The 24,969-nt window shown below is 36.2% G+C and overlaps 1 protein-coding gene and 1 pseudogene across 1 annotated transcript in view; one reads left to right on the top strand and one right to left on the bottom strand.

The window, feature by feature from the left end:
• LOC130683541 (protein phosphatase 1D-like) overlaps positions 1-24,969 on the bottom strand; it is a 105,877-nt pseudogene that overhangs the window by 24,757 nt on the left and 56,151 nt on the right.
• Positions 2,903-24,969, top strand: part of LOC130683546 (serine/threonine-protein kinase TAO1-like) — a 28,678-nt gene continuing 6,611 nt past the window's right edge. The window contains 6 exon segments of the mRNA XM_057501277.1: positions 2,903-3,695; positions 5,621-5,749; positions 8,268-8,471; positions 10,814-11,053; positions 14,934-15,146; positions 16,047-16,229. Coding sequence (XP_057357260.1) covers positions 3,510-3,695; positions 5,621-5,749; positions 8,268-8,471; positions 10,814-11,053; positions 14,934-15,146; positions 16,047-16,229 — 1,155 coding nt within the window. The 5' untranslated portion in view covers positions 2,903-3,509.

Raw genomic sequence — 24,969 nt, 5'->3', positions numbered from 1 at the left:
CCAGTTTAATGTCTGCATTTAGGGAACATGTTTTGGAATGCAAAAAGAATATTTTTTAAATCTTCAAAGAAAGAGAGAAAGAAATGCCATATAATGTATTATCTGAAGTTACATAGATGAAAATGAAGGTATTTAAAAACAGTAAGTATACAACATGATATTAATGATAATGGTTGCCTTTGGGAAGTGGAGAAAGGGTTAAGGTGGGTGATAATCAAAAGTGATTTTTGCATTTTCCATAGTGTTTACATTTTTTAAGTAAAACAGTGTAACTGTAGAAACTTACACCTTCTTGGTTTAGGAAATATGGATGTTTGCTACACTTCCATGTGTAAGATTTTAAATTTTCTTGAAAACATCTGAAGGTCAGGTAACTCCTTTTTGCAATTGATGGAAATGCTTCCTATTTAACTTCACTGCTTTCAATATTACCAAAAAGTTACTGGGCACAATAGGTAAAAGACAGAACCAACCCAGGTGTTCATCAACACATGAGTGGATAAACAAACCATAATATATACATATAATGGAATATTATTCAGCTGTGAAAAGAAATGGCGTTCTAATGTATGCTACAATGTGAGTGAACCTTGAAAACATGCTAAGTGATATAAGCCAGATACAAAAGGGCAAATATTATTAGAATTCCACTTATATGAAATATCTAAAATAGTCAAATTCATAGAAAGTAGATTAGAGGTTGCTAAGGGGCAAGTGGAAAATGAAATACTTTTATGTTTTTTATTTTGGTATCATTAATGTACAATTACATGAGCAACGTTATGGTTACTAGACTCCCCCTATTATCAAATCCCCACCACATACCCCATTACAGTCACTGTCCATCAGCATACCAAGATACTATAAACATTGTCCATGTCTTTATGTGAACATGATGTATTAATTTCTATGACAAATACATAGGGTAATATTGCTGAGTCATAGGGCATATGTATGTTGGACTTCATAAGAAACTGTCAAACAGCTTTCCAAAATGATTGTACTGTTTCACATCCCCATTAACAATGTATAAGAGTTTCAGTTGGTTCACATATTCTCCACCATTTGGTTTGTCAGTCTTTTTTATTTTAGCCGTTCCGGTGGGAATGAAATGGAATCTCATGATAGTTGTTTTTGCAATTCCCTATGACTGAAGATGGCACCAGAATCACCTTTTCATGTGTTTATTGTCCATTCATGTATCTCTTTAGTGAAGTGTTTTCTGAAGTCTTTTGTCTGTTTTCTTATTCAGGTGTTCATCTTTTCATACTGATTAGTAGGAGTTTTTTTATATACTCTGGGTACAAGTATTATATCTGAGATATGTCTCGCAAATATTTTTTCTCCATCTGTAATAAATTAAAACTTTTTAGTTTTAAAATCCAATTTAAACAACCCATTAAAAACGAGTAAAGGCCATAAAAAAGCTTCCTCTAAAATCAGGAATAAGACTAGGATGCCTACTCACAACACTTATTCAACAGAGTGTTGGAAGTCCTAGCTACATTAATCAGGCAAGAAAAAGAAATAAAAGGCATCCACACTGGTAAGGAAGAAGTGAAACAAAACTGTCACTGTTTGGAGATGACCCAATACTACATACAGAAAGCCCTAAAGACTCTACCAAAAGACTATTAGAATTAATATATCAACTATACCTCAATTTTTAGAAATGTGTTAAAGATCTGAATAGACATTTATCCAAAGAATATATACAAATGGCCAAGTAGCACATGAAAAGATGCTCAATATAATTAGTCATTAGGGAAACACAAATCAAAACCACAATGAGGTACCACCTTACAGCCACTAGGATGGCTAACTATTTTGTTTTTTTGTTAAGGTATCATTGATACACAATCTTATGAAGGTTTCACATGAGCAACATTGGTTACTACATTCTTCCATATTATCGAGCCCCGTGCTAACACCCCATTGAAGTCACTGTCCATCAGCGTAGTAAGATGCTATAGAGTCACTGCTTGTCTTCTCTGTGCTATTACTGCCTTCCCATCTCCCCCTTCTACACTATGTGTGTTAATCATAATGCCCCTTAATCCTCTTCTCCCTCCCTCCCCACCCACCCTTCCCACCCCCTTCCTTTGGTGACTGCTAGTCCCTTCTTGGACTCTGTGAGTCTGCTGCTGTTTTGTTAGATGGCTAGCTATTAAAAGAGAAAAGCAAAAACAAAGATGGAAAATAACAATTAGGGAGCACATGGAGAAACTGGAACTCCTGCTCTGTATTGCTGGTAGGAATGTAAAATGTGAGCTGCTGTGGAAAACACTTGACGATTTCTCAAAAAGTTAAACATAGCATTTCCCCATGACCCAGAAATTCTACTCCTAGATATATACCCAAAACAATTGAAAGCAGGTACTTAAGCAAATGTATATCCACAAATGTTCGTAACAGCAGTATTCACAATAGCCAAAAGGGGGAAATAACCCAGAGGTTCAGCAACAAATAAATGGATATACAACAGGTCACATAGTATATGAAACATCTAAAATAGAGAATCCATAGATTGGTGGTGACGAGAAGGGGAGAATGGGGAGCAAGTGCTTAAAACATACAGGTTTTTGTTTTCTTCTGAGGTGTTAAATATGCTTTGTAACTAGATATGGGCAGTCATTGCAGAACATCATGAATATACTAAATGCTACTGAATTCCTCACGTTAAATGATTAATCATACATTCTGTGAATTTTGCCTCTATTTAAGAATCCAGTCTGTACATTTTTTTCTTTATAGTAGGGGCAGTGGTTGCAGAACATCATGAGTATACAAACTGCTACTCAGCTGTTCACTTTACATAATTAATCTTACATTATGAATTTTGTCTCTGAGAATGCAGTTGGTACATTTTTTTCATTATAATCAGTGTTTTTTGTGGCCTTTCCAAGAAATATTTGCTGACCCCAAGGTCATGACAATATTCTGTGTTTTCTTCTGCTGTATGATTCTGGATTTTAGGTTTAGGTCAAGTGATTCTTTTCAAATCAATTTCTGTATATAGAATGATTAAGCATTTATTCACTTGGAATACAGAGAACCAGTTTTTACAGCAGGGTTTGCTAAAAACACTTTCTTTTCCTCTTTGAATTAACTTGACTTTTTGGTAGCAAATCAATTGACTGAATATATGTGGGTCAGTTTCCAGATTTTACTATGTACCTTTGCTCTATTCAGTCTGTCCTTATAACAATACCAGTGTTTTGATTACTGAAGTTTACATCTTCCAACTTTTTATTCCCCCTCAAAATTTTGGCTATTCTAGGTCCTTTACATTCCCATTTAAATTTTAGAACCAGCTAGTTTGTCTGCTTCTTCAGATGAAATTTTATTAGAAACTGTTGACTGGATTCTCCTACATGAATTACCTGCTCAGTTGATAGTGGACTGCTCTAATATGGTTTGGAAAGAAAAAGGTTTTGCTTTATTTCACTCTTTCCTCTCCATTGCTGTAGGTTACAAAGCAAACGCAAGAACAGGAGCCTAGAGAACAAATGTTTTGTTACATCGAAATGAGGCGGCAACATCGAAAAAAGCTGGTGACTCTGGAAAACAAGCTAAAGGCTGAGATGGACGAGCATCGTTTCAGATTAGAAAAAGATTTTGAAACTCAGTGTAACAACTTTGCGGCAGAAATGGAGAAACTTACCAAGAAACATCAGGTTGCTCTGGAAAAAGAGGTAGCTGATCAGTATTACTAATGTATTTATTCTAACTTGTGACTATTTCAAAATTAACCAAGATGGCATTTTGCTATTAGGGTATCTGTTCCCCAGAACCAAGCAAATCAATTGGGGAAAGGGATAAATATTTATATAAAAGGTAAAATTTCCAGTGCTGAGTCTGGGAACCAGTAGATATGGAATTGATGACTTGACAGTTTTATCGTGTAACAGTGGTTAAGTCAGGTAGATCAGATTAAAGATGACGACGTGACAGGGGAGAAGAGGCATCCTCTCAAAACCACATATAATACAAAAATATAGTTAATACAACTAACCCTAAAAGATCAACAGGAAAAAAGGCTGCCCCAGACTGCTTACACCTGGAGAAAAAACAAACCTCTAAAAGGGTAACATATGAAAGCCATGATCCGGAGGAACCCACACTCTTCCCCCACCCCAGCTCACTGGCAGAAGGAAGAGAAATGGAGTGGGGATGGGTGGAGGCCTGGGACTGCTGAACACCCAGCCCTGGAGATCTGCTGTGCTGTGGGAGCACAAACCCACATTGCATGGTGCTCTGGCGATTAGTGGGGTTGGAAAGCTAAGACAGGAGGAACACTTGGAGAGACTGAGATTCCAGCCGCTTGTGGGAAATGGGGACCCACATCTGGCTGCTCTGGAACAAAAGAAAGGCAGGCAGTATAAGAGACTTCCTAACAGTGAGAGGACTACTAAAGGGGCAAGCATTGCACAGGGCTAGCTGCTCAGGAAAAAGGACGGGTAGACAAAATTGTCCAAGTACACTCTGCCCAGCAGATTGGGAACTGTTCAGAAACTTCAGGCGCTACATCCCCCAGGCTGGCTACCCAGCTCCAAGGCCTTCCACCATGATACGCAGCCTGCTGCACCTTCCAGACAGCTGGCACTGGCTTGCAAACCAGCTGCCCCTGCCCTGGTGTCAGTCCAGCCAGAGGGAAGCTCTGCCTACAGTAGCTACAAATGCAAAGCATACAGGCCGAACCTGTGTGTTCGGCCCACTGGTCTGGCTGTGGAGAGAGGCACAGTAGCCGGGAAGCAGGAAACAGCTCTTCCCAACCGCCAGTGACCAGCACCGCTCCACTGCGACCCCCGACTTCCCTCCATGGGCTAAGCAGCTCCAGAGAGTAGACCTTCTGGGTAATAGAGGGTGCCACATCCAGATATGAAACATCAAAGGGATCAAACGCTTTAGAACATACTAACAGATATCTACAGAATTCTCCACCAAAAAGCCACAGGATACACATTCTTCTCAGGTTCAACCCCAGATCCCAAAAACACCAGAAAAAGAATCAAGTGAAAATGAACTCATCAACCTTCCTGAAAGACATTTTAAAAAGAAGTCATAAACATGCTCATAGAGGTACAGAAAAATATTGAAGAACTCAGGAACAAATTCAAGACAGAGATCCATCCATTATGGAATACAATGGGGGGATTTAAAAGCAAACTGGATGTGATAGAGGAGAAAATAAATGAAAAAGAATGTAGAAAAGAGGAATACAAAGAAGCTGAGGCACAGAAAAAAAGGATCTTTAGGAATGAAAGAATATTGAGAGAACTGTGTGACCAATCCAAACGGAACAATATTTGTACTATAGGGGATTTTTTTGGGGGGGCTTGGGCAGCATACTCCAGTATGGGGGAAAAAAGGTGAAAACACTGACCCTGTAAAAGATCAGCATTTTAAAGATGAGTTCCATTTTGTTGGTTCTCTGAAATTCAAATAATAAGGATGCTGAGTAATACTTAATAATTTATTGGATATTCTTGTTTTGGTAATGATTATACTGATTTTATATTCTTAGGTGGGAGGAAGTATCCTTGCAAATGTGTATTAAACGGCTGCTTTGAAGCTTATCTGCTGAGCTAATTTGATCCATTTAAAAAATTTCCTATAGGCTAAAGCGATGTCCAAGGAGGAGGAAAAATTTAAGCAACATCTTCAGGCCCAGCAGAAGAAAGAACTGAACAGCTTTCTGAAGTCCCAGAAGAGAGAATATAAACTTCAAAAGGAACAGCTTAAGAAGGTATTTACTTTATAGAACTTTTCAAGCCACTTACCTGCTTACTGATTATATTCAATAGTGATCTACTCATAGAACCATTAGCATAAATTTTTCTTTTGTTTGTGGCCACTAACTATATATCAGTTTAAGTGAGGACATTGATTATAACCTATTTTCAATGGCTGATATCCTCAATTGAGTGGGATCTAAAAGAGTGATCTCTTGAACATTTAAATTATTTTATGAAGCTATTATTTATAATAGCCTTCCTAAGCACTTAGTAACTGAGTCACTAGAAATGAAAATACTTCAGCTGTGAAAAAGAGCCATACATTTCTTCCTTTAAAAGTAAATCATACCTTCTTACTTTGGGCTCAGATTACAATAATTTGTTCTTATTCTGATTTTAACACAGAATAAGGATAAGAGGCATTTCTGCTCATCCCATTTTCTTTAATAGGAAAGCATGCTAATCATGTCTTTATGGTTACATGATTTCATGTGTGTTTGCCCTTTATGTGCTGCTTTCTTGAACTTCTTTTTATTGCAGATGTACTCTAACTTTGAGGAAAGCCATGGTTGTTCCAAGGCAATTTCTGAAAGGGGATTATTATTCAGGATAGTGGTCAGGACACGAAAATGATATGTGTCAGCTATTGCATATTTATTATATTGCAGAGACTATAAATCAGCCATCTTTCCTAGGTCTAAGATGATTTTTCAGAGAATATTGACCTTACAGTTCTTCACCTGTTATTCAAGAAAGAAACCAATTCTTTATTAGTTTCATTGATAAGATACTCAAACACATAAATATAAAAAATCACATAAAGTTGTAGTTCTCAACTTAAAGATGTCAATGAGAAGACAGAGATAATACAGGCGTACACACAAAGAATCATTTGGCTATGTTTTTCAAAATCTCTTGCCAAGGAAACTCCCCACCCACCGAGACTTCTCCAGTTACACCCCCTCTTACAAACTGATGGGCTGAAATTTTTAGCCCATGTAATAAATTATTAGCACGCAGATAAATTAATATTGATAACATAACCATAATATCTTTGGTACAGTGCTTTTGTGTGTGTAGGAATTTGACTTATAATTAGATATTTAAGTCTTATTAAGGACATATTGGTGGCACAAAGCCTTGCTATATATACCCTGCAGAGTGAGGTGCATTGATAAGATTTTTCTGACTTGAAAGAGTATAACCTGGTATGTATTCCCATTACTGTAATCTAAAAGCTAAACTCAATACTAGAACATGGAATTTGAAAAGATGGTAAATAGGATTCCCAACTGTAAATAAATACCCAACAAAATGCAGTTCTATAGTTGTTTCTTAGTGAAATGAGGTTTTAGTTTTATAAATGAATGTGTTGGTTTAGATAATCCTTCAAGCATATAATTCATAGTCTAACTAATAAACTCATTTTCTTTTAGAAGGTAGTTTTGTGTGTGTGTGTGTGTGTGTGTGTGTGTGTGTTCATTTAGAATGGTTATTATCTTTATAGAGGAAGGGACATACTAGAGTCTTGGTGGGTGGGGAGTTTCCTTGGCAAAAGATTTTGAAAAACATAGCCAGGTGAGTCTTTGTGTATATGCCTGTATTATCCCTGTCTTATCATTGACATCTGTAAATTGAGAACTACAAGCTTATGTGCTTTTTATTTTTATGTGTTTGTGTATCTTATTAATGAAAGTAATGAATAATTGGTTTCTTTCTTGAATAACAGATGAAGAACCATAAGGTTAATAGTCTCTGAAAAGTCATCTTAGACCTAGGAAAGATGGCTGATTTATGTTCTCTACAAGGTTGACGCATTTTACATTGAAATATACTAGTATTAATTAGCATCCTCGGGTTTGTATCGTTAAACGTATTGTCAATATTCTCATCTTGCCCAGTATAAATGAATTTTTATGGTAGTTTGTGAGATGATATTTAAAATGCTGTAGAAGAACATTGGTCTTGCCTTGTGCAGTGGTTATAGTGCTGAATATTAAATCCATTCTAAAAGGTCTCTATTTTCCTATAGTTTTCTTGATTTTCCATTTAATTTCCAAAGTCTTTTATACTGAACCCATCCTTAACTTTGCCAAAAACTTAGCGTTTCTATTGTTGAAAATCAAGAAGTGAGACATAACTATATTTTACCTTGATTTTAATTTGTGCGTGATTTTTACTTGAAAGCACTGCCTTCTTCCCCTTTTGGGGAGGGATTTAAAGAAAGATGTTTTACTTCATTCACCAATCATTGTGTGCTTTCAAAGCTACGAGCCATCATAAATATAGCTGTGCAAAGCTAAAAAGTATGCATGTTTTCTAGTGTATGTTTTCTCTTTTCTTGTCCTACTTCATGGATAACTCAAGAAATGGAAAAATACTACCTATTTCCTTAAGGTCATCGCCCTGCCTGCCCTTGAGAGAGGGCACAAATTAAGTACTTTTACTGAAGATTACCAGCTACCAAATAATATATTTATGTAGTTAATTTTTATGTATTTTGAACTCAGTTGTTTTTTATCTTGCCAGGCGCTGAATGATAGCCAGAGCACCCCAAGGAAAGAAAAACAGGAATGGCTGTCAAAGCAGATAGAGAACATCCAGCATCTCCAAGCAGCGGAAAAGACTGATCTTCTTCAACATCAGAGACAGTGCCTAGGGCTGCAATGCCGTCTCTTCCAAAGAAAGATATTACTTGGGCGCTGTAACTTGGAGCAGGTCCTTGTCATGGAGGTATGTTTAAATGGTGTGAAATCAGAATCTTCCTGAAAATATGTCAGTCACATCCCACCCTCAAGGCCTTAGAGCGCATCTGCTTCCCTTTGCCTAAGTACTTCTTCCCTGGAAACCCAACCCACACGGTTCACCTTCTCCCTCACTTCATATCTCCCCAATTCTGATCACCAAATCCTTCTCCCTTCTTTAAATATTCTTGCACTCCTCTCTCTCTCTCTCTCTCTCTCTCACACACACACACACACACACATGTGCACACTTTTTATGGGGATCTCTCTCTCCCCAAGTAGAATGGAAATTATATGAAGTCCCAGGTTCTGTTCAGGGCTTTTATATCCAGTGGATAGATATATCCAGGCCTTACACCTAGTGGCTGGCCTATAACAGGTATTCAATAAATATATATTAAGTAAATATTTAATAAATATTAAATCCATGAGTGAAAGAAGTATTGATCTTTAAATGTGAGAAAATTAATTGGATAATTTATGCCTTTTCATCCAAAATGGATGCCATAAAGATATATACTACCATTTAACATATTTTTATAATCATGAAATTATTCATTGGGCATATGTAGAAACTTATGCCAATGAAAATAACGGTTCTCATTATCAGGTATACCTATGAGCAAAGAGCAATTTATTTCCAAGAGTGGCTTAAAATAAACTTCAAATATAAGTTAATTATTCAAATTCACTAATAATTAAAGAAATTCAAATTAAAACAATTGTATCAATTCGAGAAGATCAGTCTACAAAATTGGTAAGTCCTAGTAGTGGCATGGGAAAGTGGGCAACGTTGGGAAGAATATAAATTGCTACTGCCATTTTGGAGCATAATTCAGCAGCTTTTACAATTTAATTTCCATGTATCTTCTATCCATCAAATCCACTTCTCAAATTCTATCCTAAAGAAATAATAACATAATTATGTGGTGTATCAAGTGTAGATGTTTACTGAAAATTTGTCATAAGCAAAAAATGGAACGACTACGACATCACAAAGCAGAGGCTTACTATAAAACTTAAAAAGATCTGTATGTCCTGATCTGATCTGGATATTTGTCCATTATATTTTTAGGTAAAGAAAGCATATTATATGCCTATATTTTTTTTTATTCAATTTTAAAACTGTATGTTTTTGTGCAATAGTTGTGTCACGATAGCATGGGGAAGGTTGGGAAACATATGCACCAAATGTTGGCCCGTGGAGAAGGGGCAGCAGAGGCAAAAGGGCCAAGTCTGACTTCCTTCTACAGAGGAAAAGAGAGAGTGTGTGTGAGTGTATGTGTGTGTGTTGTATATTTGATCTTTTTAAACTGAAAAAATTGTTGTAACATTTATTGATCATGAGGTAGGTATTCTGAGAGCTTTGCACTTATGAATTCATTTCAGCCTCACATTAATTTTATGAAACAGCTATGTTATGGTCTCCATTTGAGAAGTGATGAAATTGAAGCACAGAGAGTTTAAGTAATTAACGCAAGGATTCACTGCTAGTTGGAAGCAGAGCCAGGATTTAGAAAGCAGGTAGTCTAGCCCTAGAGTCTTGTGTTCTTTTTTGTTTGTTTGTTTGTTTGTTTTTTAATTTCTTATTAAGGTATGATTGATATACACTCTTATGAAGGTTTCACGTGAAAAAACAATGTGGTTAATACATTTACCCATATTATCAAGACCCCACCCATACCCCAATGCAGTCACTGTCCGTCACCGCGGCAAGTTGCCAGAGATCCACTATGTCCCTTCTCTGTGAAACACTGTTCTTCCCGTGATCCCCCACACCATGTGTACTAAACATAATACCCCTCAGTCCCCTTCTCAGCACCCCCCACCTGCCCTCCCACACCCCTCCCCTTTGGTAACCACCAGTTCATTCTTGGAGGCTGAGTCTGCTGCCATTTTGTTCCTTCAGTTTTGCTTCATTGTTATTAGAGTCTTGTGTTCTTAACCACTACACTACACTGGGTATACTGCATGTAATAGAATTGAACGTATACACTGAAGAAATTCAAAGGATGACTTAGAAGTTCTCTTCAAATACAAAATTAGGAAACATAAATGAAAGAGAGTGGAAAGGACATTAAGTCTCTTGGGACAGATTTGATATGTCTTAAGCTCATTGCTAAAAATAGTATAAATAGCTAATGAACAGATAAGGAAATTATGCTACCAATTGCCCATTTTCTACAGTTACAGTAATAAAACCCTAATATTTACAGTGCAGCCATTATTAAATCAGAGGATTACATATCCTGGTTATTCTATTTCTTAGGATTTTTTTCTCCTGGCATTGTACATCAGTAAATTATGCCTTTGTCTTTTGTTATGAATTAGGAGTTAAATAAGAGGCAGACTCAAATGGACTTGGAGCATGCAACGCTACTGCGACATCACGAATCCATGCAAGAACTGGAGTTCCGCCAGCTCAACACGATGCAGAAGATGCGCTGTGAGCTGATCAGACTGCAGCATCAAGCCGAGCTCACTAACCAGCTGGAGCATAATAAACGGAGGGAACAAGGACTAAGGCGAAAGCATGCCATGGAGGTTCAACAACAGTCTAAGAGTCTGAAGGTACCTTTAGCCTAAGCTTCTTGACAAAGGAGAACAGATAAAAGGCATCATGTAAACACTAAAAGTCTAAGCCAGATGTCTGCCATAATGAAATTGAATAAGCATTTTTTCTTTTCATTTCAAGCATGTTTGGTTAGTTTTGATGTAGAGGGTCTGTAGCTAGACTTCTGCTTATGTATTTCTCAGCAGAGTACCAAAAATGGCCAGAACTTTTTCACTGCGGAAAGTGCCATAAATGAGATTCAAAATTCTTATTTTAAGTGTACCCAAATGTCCAATGTTGATACTACAACTATATATCAACCTACTAACCTGTTGGCTTCTCTCTGTTGTTCCAAGTTCTATAGTTTTGGGATCTTATTTCCTCTGAATGTGATTTGTATCCAAAAGAGGCAGTAAGTTGTTGATTAGTGCAGAAACCAGTGAATGAAAAATGCCTTTTTACCCCCTCTCCCTTCATTGTCTGTACTCATCCTAAGAGGAATAGTGGAATTATCACATTGTTACTCCCATCCATTCTTTCTGGGCTTGGTAGCATAGGTAAGACCAGGGCATGTGTAGCTGGAGTGTATTTTTTTCATTAGCACATCAGAGTGAAGCAAGTTATTATTATATGCCCTCTGGTAGACAAATAAGGAAAGACAAGTGTTGGTGATATATAATATCTAAGGACTTTAAATTTTGTATTTGCTTTGCATAGAGGAATTTATTCATAGGATACAAAATTCAAAAGATGCCAAAGTGTATTTATTACAAAGTTAAAGGTTTCCCTCTCCTTGTCCTTTAAGTCACCTGGTCCAGGCCCCTCTACCAAAATTAACCAGAGTTAACAATTCCAAGGAATTTTCAAATTTTATAACTTGTAATAAATATGTGAAGTATAATCACATGTATCTTAATAAACAAAAAACTGAAACAACCCACTATATATGTTGTCATCCACAGTAGTACCTCAATTAATCTGTACATGTCTGCACATTTTAAACGTTTATTTACATTCAATAAGGCCCAGATCCCACAGTATCTTCTTTACCCCCTTTTTCAAACTCTTTGACAATTTAACTATAGCACTATCATGTAACAACACTTACCTGAATAACTGTCCTGAAGTGAAGTGAACTTCACTCACAGAAGCAATCTGTGTCAAAACCAGAAGGTAAATCAGAGGGATCTCTGGTTCCTATTGAGCTCCATTCATACAGGTTGTCCTGAACAAAATACAGAAGCAAAGCTACAATTTACCCTTTCCTTGTGAATCTAAGTAAAATTTTACTTTGCTGTATCTTCAAAACAGCTAATGAACATCGTTTACAGAGTGGCTCAAATGTTGACTACCCACATAACCATCACTAGTTAATGCTTATGAAAATCAGAATTCTTAATGATTTTCCAGATTTATTTTGTCTTTGTAGTAGCTACACAGTAGAGTTCCCCACCAAAAGATATTTAAAGCATGTCTATAAAATTAATTACAATTTTAAAGTGAGCAGCACCCAGAAGTAAACCAAACTGAAAGCTTGTTGGTTTTCTTTGGTCAGACCATAAATCTGATATGACTTCATTTCTCTGGGGCTTGGAATAGGTCAGTTGTTTGCTGTTTAACCCTTCCTTTTTTTCCCCTGTTGTTGCAGCCTTCTCACTTTGAAAGCTTGTACAACACTAGTCTTATTCTCACAGATACTATTAAAAAATCAAGGGGGAAAATAATATTTCACAATCATAATCAGACCTCGGATAGAAAGCTTCCTTCTCGTGATACATGAGCTCAAGATTTTCCATAAAAGAAATTGTTCTGTTACTTTAGTGGGAAAGAAAATCACCACGTTCCTCTTAGTTGTATATATCTATCTACTTGCACAATTTGAACAAAACAGACTCTTTTTCTTTAATTAAGGTACCATTGATAAACAATCTTTTGAAGGTTTCACATGAGCACACTGTGGTTTCAACATTCACTCATACTATCAATCCCTCCCACCCCATTGCGGTCACTGTCCATCAGCGTAGTAAGACACTACAGAGTCATTACTTGTCTTCTCCGTGCTGTACTGCCTTTCCCATGACCCACCTATAATGTGAGTGCTAATTACAGTGCCCTTTAATCCCCTTCTCCCTCCCTCCCCACTCATGATTCCCAATCCCTTCCCTTTGGTAACCCTCGTCCCTTTCTGGAGAAAACAGACTCTTTTAACACCAGGTCATTTCATTTACATAAGTAACAGGTGCAACTTTTTTAGGTAAGTTTTTATTTACTAAGTAATAGTTCAACTTCAATAGTGGCAAAAATTCCAGCTTTCTCCAAGACTTTAAGGGGGATAGGAGGACTTCAGTGTGCACACTTAGATAAGCTGACAGTATTTGTAGACATTAGGCACCATTTCTGTGGAATGACTTGGGTAAACACCCATTGTCTATCTGCCATTTCTTCATCTGCCATCAGGTGATGTTTTTTCACTATTAAGTGATTAAGGAACAACTGGAGCATGTTTATCCTGCTTTCACTTGAGTGAAACATTGAGGGATATAGTTTATTCTTGGTATAAGTATTAATCTTGTTGAAAGAATTTTTCAGGGCATTCCTTTCTGTCATTAGCTAGTGATAGGGAGTGAGTATAGTTTTCTTGGCAAAATATTTGAATATTTAAAGGTTTTTTAAAGAATGGAGTCTGTTACACAAAGTCAGAAGAGAATTCTAAATTTCATTGTTCCATTCCTAACTTGGAGGAATTTTATTAACCAAGGGCAGTATTTAACAGCAGTGCTAAGCCAACTAAACCAAGAGTTTGTCTTTCTAGCTAGACATTTCTTGACCCTTCACAGAATAAAGGTACATGACTATGACTTAGTACCTCAATTGGTGTAAAATGCAGAAAAGGATATGTGTTTGATTTTGTAGTATTGGAGCAAGGAGTGTGAACTAGTTCCTTCTTTGGTCATACACGCATTTGCACACTGACTCAACCATTCAATATCTGGCAGTATATATATTGAGGGAAATAATTTCAACTATAGGTTCTGCCTTTGTGTAGCAAATGAGTGTTGTTACTTGTAGGCTTGATGGGTATACCTTATAAAATATATCTCATCTTACTAAGTTTTGTTAAAATTTGAGTTCATAGAATAATTAACCTGTGATTTAAAGCCAGTTATTCTGTTTCTGAACTCAAATTATTTTATCTCAAAACTGTTTATGTAGTTCATGTCTGTTATCATTACCGCAAGAAGGGTTGTCGTCCCTTCCCTTGCCTCATAACTTTTCTTTGACCTTTGAAAGATTAGTTAACTTTCAGGTTTTTGCTCATGGTGCTAAAGAGTAAACCCTTATGAAGTAGTTTCTACCTAGTTCAGTATCTCAAGGAAAAAGACAATTGTAATAACAATATCAGTCAGTTACTAGTGCCCTACTTTTATGGGGTCCGTCACAGACTATATTTACAGTTGAGATTGTCATTAAAAGAAATTGGAGCAAAATGTCTTAGACAAGGAACAGAGTAAATATACTTATTTTCTGCTTCAGGGATCTGATAAAATATTGACTGTTATTTTACATCCACTAAGTGCATGAAAAGAAATATAATTTTCTGCCATCAATATACACAGTAATCAAGTTAATTTTTATATTTACTCACGTCACTAAATTAAAAACAAAATAAGTATTGCCTGAAGTCCTATGATAAATGAAGTTCTTGGTATTCTTATGTTTTAGAGTTTGTTATAAAATTGCATGGAATCCAATGTTTTGACCCAAGTATAGAGGTACCTGCAACCTTATGATCTGAGTTTTTGTTTCCTCTTCTTTTCGATTCTAGCGTTTTCATGTAAGCATATGCTATACCAAATACCATGTTAAAAATTATATGTCTGTTTCTTTTCGTTACAGTCTAAAAAACTCCAAATCAAAAAGCAGTTCCAGGACACCTGCAAAATCCAAACCAGACAATACAAAGCTTTAAGAAAACACTTACGGGAATCTACACCAAAGAGTGAGCGCAAAGCTCTTCTGAAACGGCTTGAGAAGGAGCAGACCCGGAAGGTAGCCATCTTAGCTGAGCAGTGTGACCACAGCATTCGTGAAATGCTCTCCACTCAAGCCGTAAGTTTATTTTACTTAGGCAAAACAAATATAGTGCCCCTTTCCTTCCACCATATTAATAAATTCCCAACAATTAAAATATTAAGGTGGAAATGAAAACTCTGCTGCACCTTGGGAAATCGTGCTGCTGGTCCATATTCTTCTTGTTCTCAGCATTGCTTGGAAATATGCATGATGTATATATAATTCTCTTTGATACACTTGGACATGAGGTTCTCCATAGGCTCTCTGCTGGTGCCTTGCAGGGGTTTAGTACAGATACCAACAGCGTATCAAGACTGGAGAAGCAGCTTTGTTAGGCAGAGTTTGAAAAGTAGTACTTGATTGGGAATCCAGGTGGTTCCATTTGAGTGCAGATACAAAATATTAGCTACGTAAGTTTACAGACGTTTTCTTAATGGGCCAGATAGTAAATATTTTAGGCTTTGTGGGCCAGGAGGAAAAATTGAGGTTATTATGTGGGCATTTACACTGCCATTTAAAATGTGGCCATTTCAGAATGTAAAAACCATTCCTAATTAGTGGGCTGTTGAAAAAGAAAAACAAAAAATCAGGTAGCTGTTCAGATTTGGCCCATAAGCTGTAGCATGCTTGTCCCTGTTCTATAGTTATTTCCATTGGAGAGAAAAGATTCAGAGTCTTATATCAATCAGATTCTATATTTTTCTTTAAAAAAATGATTATTTAGGCATCATCCAAATAGCTTATGATAGCTTTATCCTTATAATGCCATCATTGGTGCTATGTTTTCCTTTTTCAGAGATGTTTACTCCAAGATGTAGGAGAGAACAGCAGTGCCCTATAGAAGAGTAGTCTGTCTTAACTTGCACCTCCTCCTTTCCAGACGTCATGAAAAGATAGCTCACAGGAGGATATATCTGTTTTCTTTCTCTCTTTCAGCTGCATTTGGATGAAGCACAGGAGGCAGAGTGCCAGGTTTTGACAATGCAGCTGCAGCACGAACTGGAGCTGCTGAATGCATATCACAGCAAAATCAAAATGCAGGCTGAGGCACAAGATGATCGAGAGCTTCGGGAGCTTGAACAGAGGGTCTCCTACCGCAGGGCACTCATACAAAAACAGGTATAAATAATAGAAAAAAGTAATTGTGGGGGTGTGGAGCCAAGATGGCAGCATGAGTACAGCAGTGGAAATCTCCTCCCAAAACCATATATATATATATTTTTTGGTATCATTAACCTACAATTATATGAAGAACATTATGTTTACTAGGATCCCCCCTTAGCCAAGTCCCCAGCACATACCCCTTCACAGTCACTGTTCATCAGCCTAGTAAGATGCTGTAAAATCACTACTAGTCTTCTCTGTGTTGTAGAGCCCACCCTGTACACACACCCCCATATTATACATGCTAATTGTAATGTTCCCTTTCATTTCCCCACCATTATCCCTCCCTTCCCACCCATTCTCCACAGTTCCTTTCCCTTTGGTAACTGTTAGTCCATTTGTGGGTTCTGTGATTCTGCTGCTGTTTTGTTCCTTCAGTTTTTCTTTGTTCTTATACTCCACATATGAGTGAAATCATTTGGTACTTGTATTTCTCTGCCTGGCCTATTTAACTGAGCATAATACCCTCTAGCTCCATCCATGTTGTTGCAAATGGTAGGATTTGTCTTCTTTGTATGGCTGAATAATATTCTGTTGTGTATATGTACCACTTCTTGTTTATCCATCCAACTACTAGTGGACACTTAGGTTGCTTCCATATCGTGGCTATTGTAAATAGTGCTACAATAAACATAGGGGTGCATCTGCCTTTTTGAATCTGACAGCTTGTTTTCTCTGGGTGAATTCCTAGGAGTGGAATTCCCGGGCTAAATGGAATTTCTATTTTCAGTTTTTGGAGGAACCTCCATATTGCTATCCACAATGCTTGAACTAGTTTACATTCACACCAGCAGTGTAGGAGGGTTCCCCTTTCTCCACAACCTCTCCAACATTTGTTGTTTGTCTTTTGGATGGTGGCGATCCTTACTGGTGTGAGGTGATAGCTCATTGTGGTTTTAATTTGCATTTCTCTGATGACAAGCGATGTGGAGCATCTTTTCATGTGTCTGTTGGCCATCTGAATTTCTTCTTTAGAGAACTGTCTATTCGGCTCCTCTGCCCATTTTTAATTGGAATATTTGCTTTTTGTTTGTTGAGGTGTATGAGCTCTTTGTATATTTTGGATGTGAACCCTTTATCAGATCTGTCATTTATGAATATATTGGAAGTGTTTTATTTTTCTTTAAAATTACTGACTCAGTAATGAACCTTAAAATTAATGAGTTTGATGTATTAAGGGAATATCGTTAAGTAGTAACTGCTAGAGGAATAATGTGGAGTTATGTGAAGACAGTTGAACTGTGGAAGAATAGCTCTGGCTCTGTCTTGCTTACTTCTTTTGTGTACCTAGTTGTACCTAAAGAAATTGGAGAAAAAGTTGGATAGTGGAGGAAAAAACTTTAGTAATTGTTTGGGAGAGACAAGGAAAAAGGATCAGGAATATACTTTATTCATTCATCCTTGGTCTGGAACTGTACAGATTGGTAGATTACTAGAAAACAGAAGGTAAAACCAGTTGTACACAGATGAAGAGTTAGGCTGAAAATATTATTTCTAGATGTATCTTTATTTTTTTTACTTATTCTGTCATATACATTAGAACTAGGATCCCTAAATTCACTTGTATCCTTTAAAGTACTGAGGCTATATGTCTGTGTGTGTTTAGAGAAAGAATAATGGATAGAAGATTTGGAGAAAGAAAGAGAGGAAAGACATTTGTTTTGAGTAGTAGTAGAATATCAGTTGTATCCAGGATTGAACGTTATGTTCCAGAATTCCTGAGCCATAAGTTCTCAGCAGCTGGTATGGTCTTAGGTGCATTGGTCCATTGTAAGTTACCATGTGCCTAAGGGTTCTGTCTATTAAAAATTGTCATTGATTGTGGACTATTAATTGGCCCGCAGATTTTCCTCTATTTTCTACAGTTCTTGTGATAAAAGCAGAATACCTCATTTATATTAAAAAAATATGGTCTTAAGGTGTTGCTATTTCACTGGCTCAGCTGTCTTTATTACTGGCTCCTTTGACAGTTACTTACCTCTAAAGATTATCTTAATTATGTTTCTCATTCAAGATGTGCAGATTGAAACACATATAAATTTTTAGAAAAATGTAGTTGTCCCATGTACAGAATTCATAATCTGTGTGATTCCAACTTGCGTATTTAAAATTTAATCTAAAGTTCCATCTCATATGCTTCAAAATTATCACTAAAAGGAAAACCTATACTATTTCAGTAACAGTGTTACGAGAGAAATATTGGTAGTTTTATTTGTATTTGTAGCTCCACCTAGTGGCTCAGTTAAAGAGTGCTAATAAGTATCAGGTGTAGTCTTATTTCAATATATGAACTAAGGCCTTTATGTTCTACAAAACCAGGTAAAATGTTGGCATAGGGCTGATAGCATTGCCAGAAGTGCAGTGGAACTCTCATACATTGTTAGTGCATTTTGGAAAGCAATTTGGAAGTATGTATTGATCTTTGAAAATGTTAAGCAAAGAATTTAGAGAAAAGAAATCCTGAATACAGTAAAAGCAATATGCATAAATATGTTAATTATGGTATCATTTATAATGGTTTAAAACACCTAAGCATCTAAAATAATCAAGTGCTCATGACCAAGCCACTTAAAATCTTACTCAACCATTTAAATGATGGCTATAAAGATTGTAATAATGGGGAAAAATGCTTATGAGGTGTTGAATAAAGTAAAGACAAATCACACTTAAAGTGAATTGAACTAATGCTTATAGTGGCTATATCAATGTGGTAGATTGGTTGTGATGGTTTACATGATTCTGATAATGGACATGCATAAGGTCATTTAGTATTAAGAATAATAAAAGAAACAGTGGAATAAATCTACAGTGCTTTCAGTTGCTACTTGATTTTTAGGGCTCATGTTTACATTTCAAGTGAAGTGCATGACTATAAAGCAGTTTGGGGTCAGTCAGTTGGCAACTACCAAGACCATGATACACCCATGGTATGATTTGTAAACATCATAACATCTCTATTTTCTGTACTTTGTGCTTACTGGTTGCACAGATAAGAAACAGTCATCTGAAAATAGAGGTGGAACCAGAGAGAATGTTAGTTGTTTCTAGATGAATAATAATTCTGTTTGAAGATTGCTTTCAGCCTCCAAATGAACCAAGAATTGTCCTCCAGGCCACGAACAGAGTAAGCCTCAGTTGAGGCTCACATGAGGTCTTACTGCAACTTTTCTTGTGCTTCGTTTACATTAAATTTCAGCAAAATGACAACATAACTATAAATGTTAAAATTCTATGTGAATTTAATACATGCATAAAAAGTGGCAGTATTTCCAATGTATAAATAGGCTTTTCTTTGTTTTATCATTTCCTTTAATTTTTCCTGAATATTTCACTTAGTATCAACAACATGGTTGGTAGCTTTTAAATAAGAATTGACAATTGGAATATCTTATAGGACATTTCGAACTGAAAGTATTCACACAAATTATCATATTTGACTTCAGAAAAGATAGGTTAGGAGAGAAGTCTCAGAAGTCTTATATTCAGTGAAACCACCCTTCTTAGTTAGTTTTAATTTTTATTGAAAAATATTCTGAGTTTCTTAAATGACAAAACTAATTCAGAAATAAAATTCAAGCTGTGCTTACTGAATAAAAGTGGATGAGCATTAATGTGTTTAACATTTTTATCATCAGTTTCCTTCAAATAATATACAAGGCATTCGAATTAGTTAAATCCTCAGTACAAGCCTATCATTTATTAGGTCCTTTGAATTAAAGGTTCTTAATAAATGGAGTTTTGAAAATTTAAAATAGAAAAAGATTTAAAAGAAAAATTTGAAGTTATTTGAATCCTTACAGATATATAAATTTAATTCTATATGAATTTGGTGTTTCATATGTAGATATTGAAAGAGTAGAAAAGTTATTTTACAAATACACTTTTTTTTAATTTGGCAATTACAGAGAAACAAATAGAAATTAAAATGTCTTTCATCCCACCACTCAGAAGTCACCACAGGCAATTTAATACCTTTCCCTTAAAAGAAGCATTGTATCTAATCTAAGTTCTCTTTCAACCTTCATTATGAAATGCCCTCTTTAAACCTTTGTAACACGTTAGCACATGGTTTAATAATTTTCAAATTCACCCTACCAAAGTCCTATTTGTAATTCCCCACACACATTTTATCATTTTGCATGCCTTTGCCCATGTTCCCTCTGCTGAAAATATCTTTCCCTTCCCTTGTCTTCTGGTAAACTTGTGCTTTTCCTTCAGAATCCAGTCTCTGTCACCCTCTCTGAGAAGACTTCTTTGCCCTACTCTTCTTCCCCTATACAGTGACTTACTCCATCCTTTGTATTTCTGCTTCACCTTATAAATCTGTTATTACGTCTGATCATATTATGTGGTAGTTTTTTATTTGCATGTGTTTCCATGCTAAATTGTGTTATTTTAAAGGGCACTTTAAAAAATGATATATAAGAGGGGACTTGATAATATGGCTGAATGTTGTAAACACAATGTTGCTCATGTGAAACCTTCATAAGATTGTATATCAATGATAACTTAGTAAAAAATATATATAAAAATTAAACATATCTGTTGAGCTAGATTTCTGTAGACAACAATGACTATTGGTTTAAGTCCTCAAATATCTTGAAACCTAATTGAATATTTATTTACAAATACTCTTTATTTCCTATTTTTAAAAAACTTTGTATCATGGAAATTTTCAAACATACACAAGAATATTAGTGAAATTATTAAGAATTAGTACAATGAAGTCCCCAAATGCTCATTACCCAACTTCAACAGTTACCAGTACCTTGCTACTATTTCATCTGTTTCCCCACTCCACATGCAGCTTTTTAGGGGAGCAGAATATGGGGCAGAGTATCTGGAATATTTTAAAGCAAATCCCAGCATAGAATCATTTCACTCCAAACACAGATAAGGAAATAAGGACTCTTTTACTTTAGCATAGTCATAATTCCATTGTGTTAACTAACAAAATTATAATGAATGTTTCAGATTACCTAATACTCAGTCCATACTTAAATTTCCCTTTGTATCTAAAAAATGTCTTCTTGGTTTAATTAGACTGGGGCCCAAACACAGTCTAGACATTGCATTTGATTGTCTTTTAAGCCTTTCGGTCTCCCCTGCCCTTTCTTGTATTATTGTGGACTGGGTCATTTGCTCTGTAGGAAGTCTCACATTTGGATTTGGCTGATTCCAACCTCATGGTGTCACTTAATGCATTCCTCTTTACTTTATATTTCCTGTAATCTGGTAATTAGATCTAGGGGCATGATTATATTAAAAAGTTTTTTTCCTTTTAAAAATTTTTGTGAGGAATTTTCGTAAGGGTTACTGTGTTACACTTCCTTTTGCATCACATCAAAAGACATATAATGTCTAGTTGTCCCACTTTGAAGTGATATTTGATGAGTGACTTCAGGTATTCTCATTCATTAACAAGTTCTCCATCAACTTCTTCCCACTGTCATTGACTTTATTATGTATTTTTTCACATTAAAAAAAATTTATAGTCAGCTGTATGTATTTGTAAGCCTGTGAGTTGTCCAGAACTGATTGTGATGGCTACCCAACCACTAATTTCTAAGTACATAGAGTGTCCTAACTTTCCAATGGAAACTTTATAGTTTTTGTTTGTTCAGTGCCTTCACTTACACTCAATCACTTAATGCTCTGATCTGTGTGGAATATGGTATCAGATGAGGTTCCATTTTTATTTTCTTCCGCATGGTTGGCCACTTGTGCCTGTGTTGTTTTTCCCATTAAATTAATTAGTGCTTTTGTCCTGCATTAAAAAATTACAAATTTCATTCTGTTTCTGTTTTACTAATTGCTGGTTCCTACACCAATACCGTATTTACTTTATTAGAGTGACATTACGGTATATGTAATAAGGCTAGATTCTCCATCACATTTTCTTTTTCTTTCTTTTCACCTAATGGATTTAGTAGCCATTGATGATAATTGCCTTGATTTATTATTTTAATAGAAGTTATTACCTTTGCTTTTAAGAACTTGATTTTATACATTTTAGCAATATAAGTTATATATGATTCTTACAGTACATCTCTTTGATTTTTAAATGTACATCCTTTAAAATAGCCTGAGTGGACATTTTATGATTCACTTTAAAGCACAATAATTATTGCTTCTGTAGTTTATAGATTTTTTTTTTTTTTTTTTTTTTTTAGATAATTATTTTTTATTGAAGGGTAGTTGACACACAGTATTACATTACATTAGTTTCAGGTGTACAACACAGTGATTCAACATTTATATACATGATAATTCTAAGTACCAGCTATCACCATACCAAGTTGTTACAATATTTTGACTATATTCCTTATGCTATACATTACATCCCGGTTGCTTATTTATTTTACAATTGGAAGTGTGTACTTTTTCTTGGTTGTTGTTGTTAGGGCATCTCTCATATTTATTGATCAAATGGTTGTTAACAACAATAAAATTCTGTATAGGGGAGTCAATGCTCAATGCACAATCATTAATCCACCCCAAGCCTAATTTTCGTCAGTCTCCAATCTTCTGAAGCATAACGAACAAGTTCTTACATGGAGAACAAATTCTTACATAGTGAATAAGTTACATGGTGAACAGTACAAGGGCAGTCATCACAGAAACTTTTGGTTTTGCTCATGCATTATGAACTATAAACAGTCAGTTCAAATATGAATACACATTTGATTTTTATACTTGATTTATATGTGGATACCACATTTCTCTCTTTATTATTTTTAATAAGATGCTGAGGTGGTAGGTAGATACAACATAAAGGTAGAAAACATAGTTTAGTGTTGTAAGAGAGCAAATGTAGATGATCAGGTGTGTGCCTGTAGACTATGTGTTAATCCAAGCTAGACAAGGGCAATAAAACATCCACATATGCAGAAGATTTCTCTCAGAACAGGGGGGGTGAGGTTCTAAGCCTCACCTCTGTTGATCCCCAATTTCTCACCTGATGACCCCCCAGCGACTGTGCCTGTCTTAGGTTGTTCCTCCCTTGAGGAATCTTACCCGTCTCTGGCTAACCAGTCATCTTCCGGGGCCACACAGGGAAATGTTAAGTTGGTAAGTGAGAGAGAAGCCTTATTGTTTGAAATGGTTAGCTTTTTATTTCTTTGCATATTTATGCCCTGTGGCTTCTATGCCCAGCATTTGTCTTGAGGTATCTTTACCACTTGGAGGAGTTATGATACTCGGTAAATTTGATATGTGGCACGAATTCTATTTAAGAATTCGTTGTAATTAGGAAGGAAGAAGAAAAGCTATAGAAGTAGCAGGCGGGAGAAAACATGGGAAGATTGATTATTTCTTTGACATATCTTCTTGTAGAGTAACTTCAGCATGTATATATTTTAAGCTACTACTTAAATTGCGCACACACATTAACATAATAGGAGTATAGTTACATAACCAAAGCATACCTGTAATTACCAGCCATCTCCAGTGAAACCAAGAAAACCAGTTAGGCACCCTAGGCATTTGTGAAAACTTATCAATGATATGATGGTTATTATCTAACTGAATTTGAATAGTTTGAGAAAAATCAGACAAATTAAAACAACCCATTCCTGGGCATTGTTCACATCCCATATGTTCTTTTAACAGTAAATAGTCTGTAGTTGTAAGATTTTGGAGCGCTACAATTTGCACTTCTCCTAATTCTTGGTTGAGTTCCAACAGTATAGATCCAGTCAAATTTGTTGTTTTACTGTATGCACAGGCCAGCTTAGATATCTCCTTCATTCCCATGGCAAGTCCAGGAGCTGGTGGGATGAGTGCATCTACAGCTGTAGCAGTGCGTGGATCTTTGTTGGGGTTTTTTGATGATCATCTTCTGGCATGAGTCTTCCCGAGAGTGCTGATGTTGGAAGTTCTCTTTCATATCGTTTCTTAGTTCATTTCGGGGTAGCCAAATTAGGCTTTGATCCTCTGTATAAACACAAACAGACCCTTTGCCTACACTTTTATATGTCCTTTATATTATTGTGTAGAACTCATTAGAGGTCACCACATAGGAACTGCATTTTTTTTTTTTTTAATCATTAATCTACACTTACATGACGAATACTTACGAATACTTTGTTTACTAGGCTCTCCCCTATACCAGGTCCCCCCTATATACTCCTTTACAGTCACTGTCCATCAGCGTAGCAACCTGTTGTAGAATCACTACTTGTCTTCTCTGTGTTGTACAGCCCTCCCCTTTCTCCCACCCCGCTATGGATGCTAATCTTAATACCCCCCTACTTCTCCCCCCCTTATCCCTCCCTACCCACCCATCCTCCCCAGTCCCTTTCCCTTTGGTACCTGTTAGTCCATTCTTGAGTTCTGTGATTCTGCTGCTGTTTTGTTCCTTCAGTTTTTCCTTTGTTCTTATATTCCACAGATGAGTGAAATCATTTGGTATTTCTCTTTCTCTGCTTGGCTTGTTTCACTGAGCAAAATACCCTCCAGCTCCATCCATGTTGCTGCAAATGGTTGGATTTGCCCTTTTCTTATGGCTGAGTAGTATTCCATTGTGTATATGTACCACATCTTCTTTATCCATTCATCTATCGATGGACATTTAGGTTGCTTCCAATTCTTGGCTATTGTAAATAGTGCTGCGATAAACATAGGGGTGCACTGATCTTTCTCATACTTGATTGCTGCATTCTTAGGGTAAATTCCTAGGAGTGCAATTCCTGGG

This window comes from Manis pentadactyla, chromosome 4 (genome assembly GCF_030020395.1).
Source record: "Manis pentadactyla isolate mManPen7 chromosome 4, mManPen7.hap1, whole genome shotgun sequence".
NCBI classification, from domain to species: domain Eukaryota; kingdom Metazoa; phylum Chordata; class Mammalia; order Pholidota; family Manidae; genus Manis; species Manis pentadactyla.
This window is presented reverse-complemented; position numbering and strand designations above follow the sequence as displayed.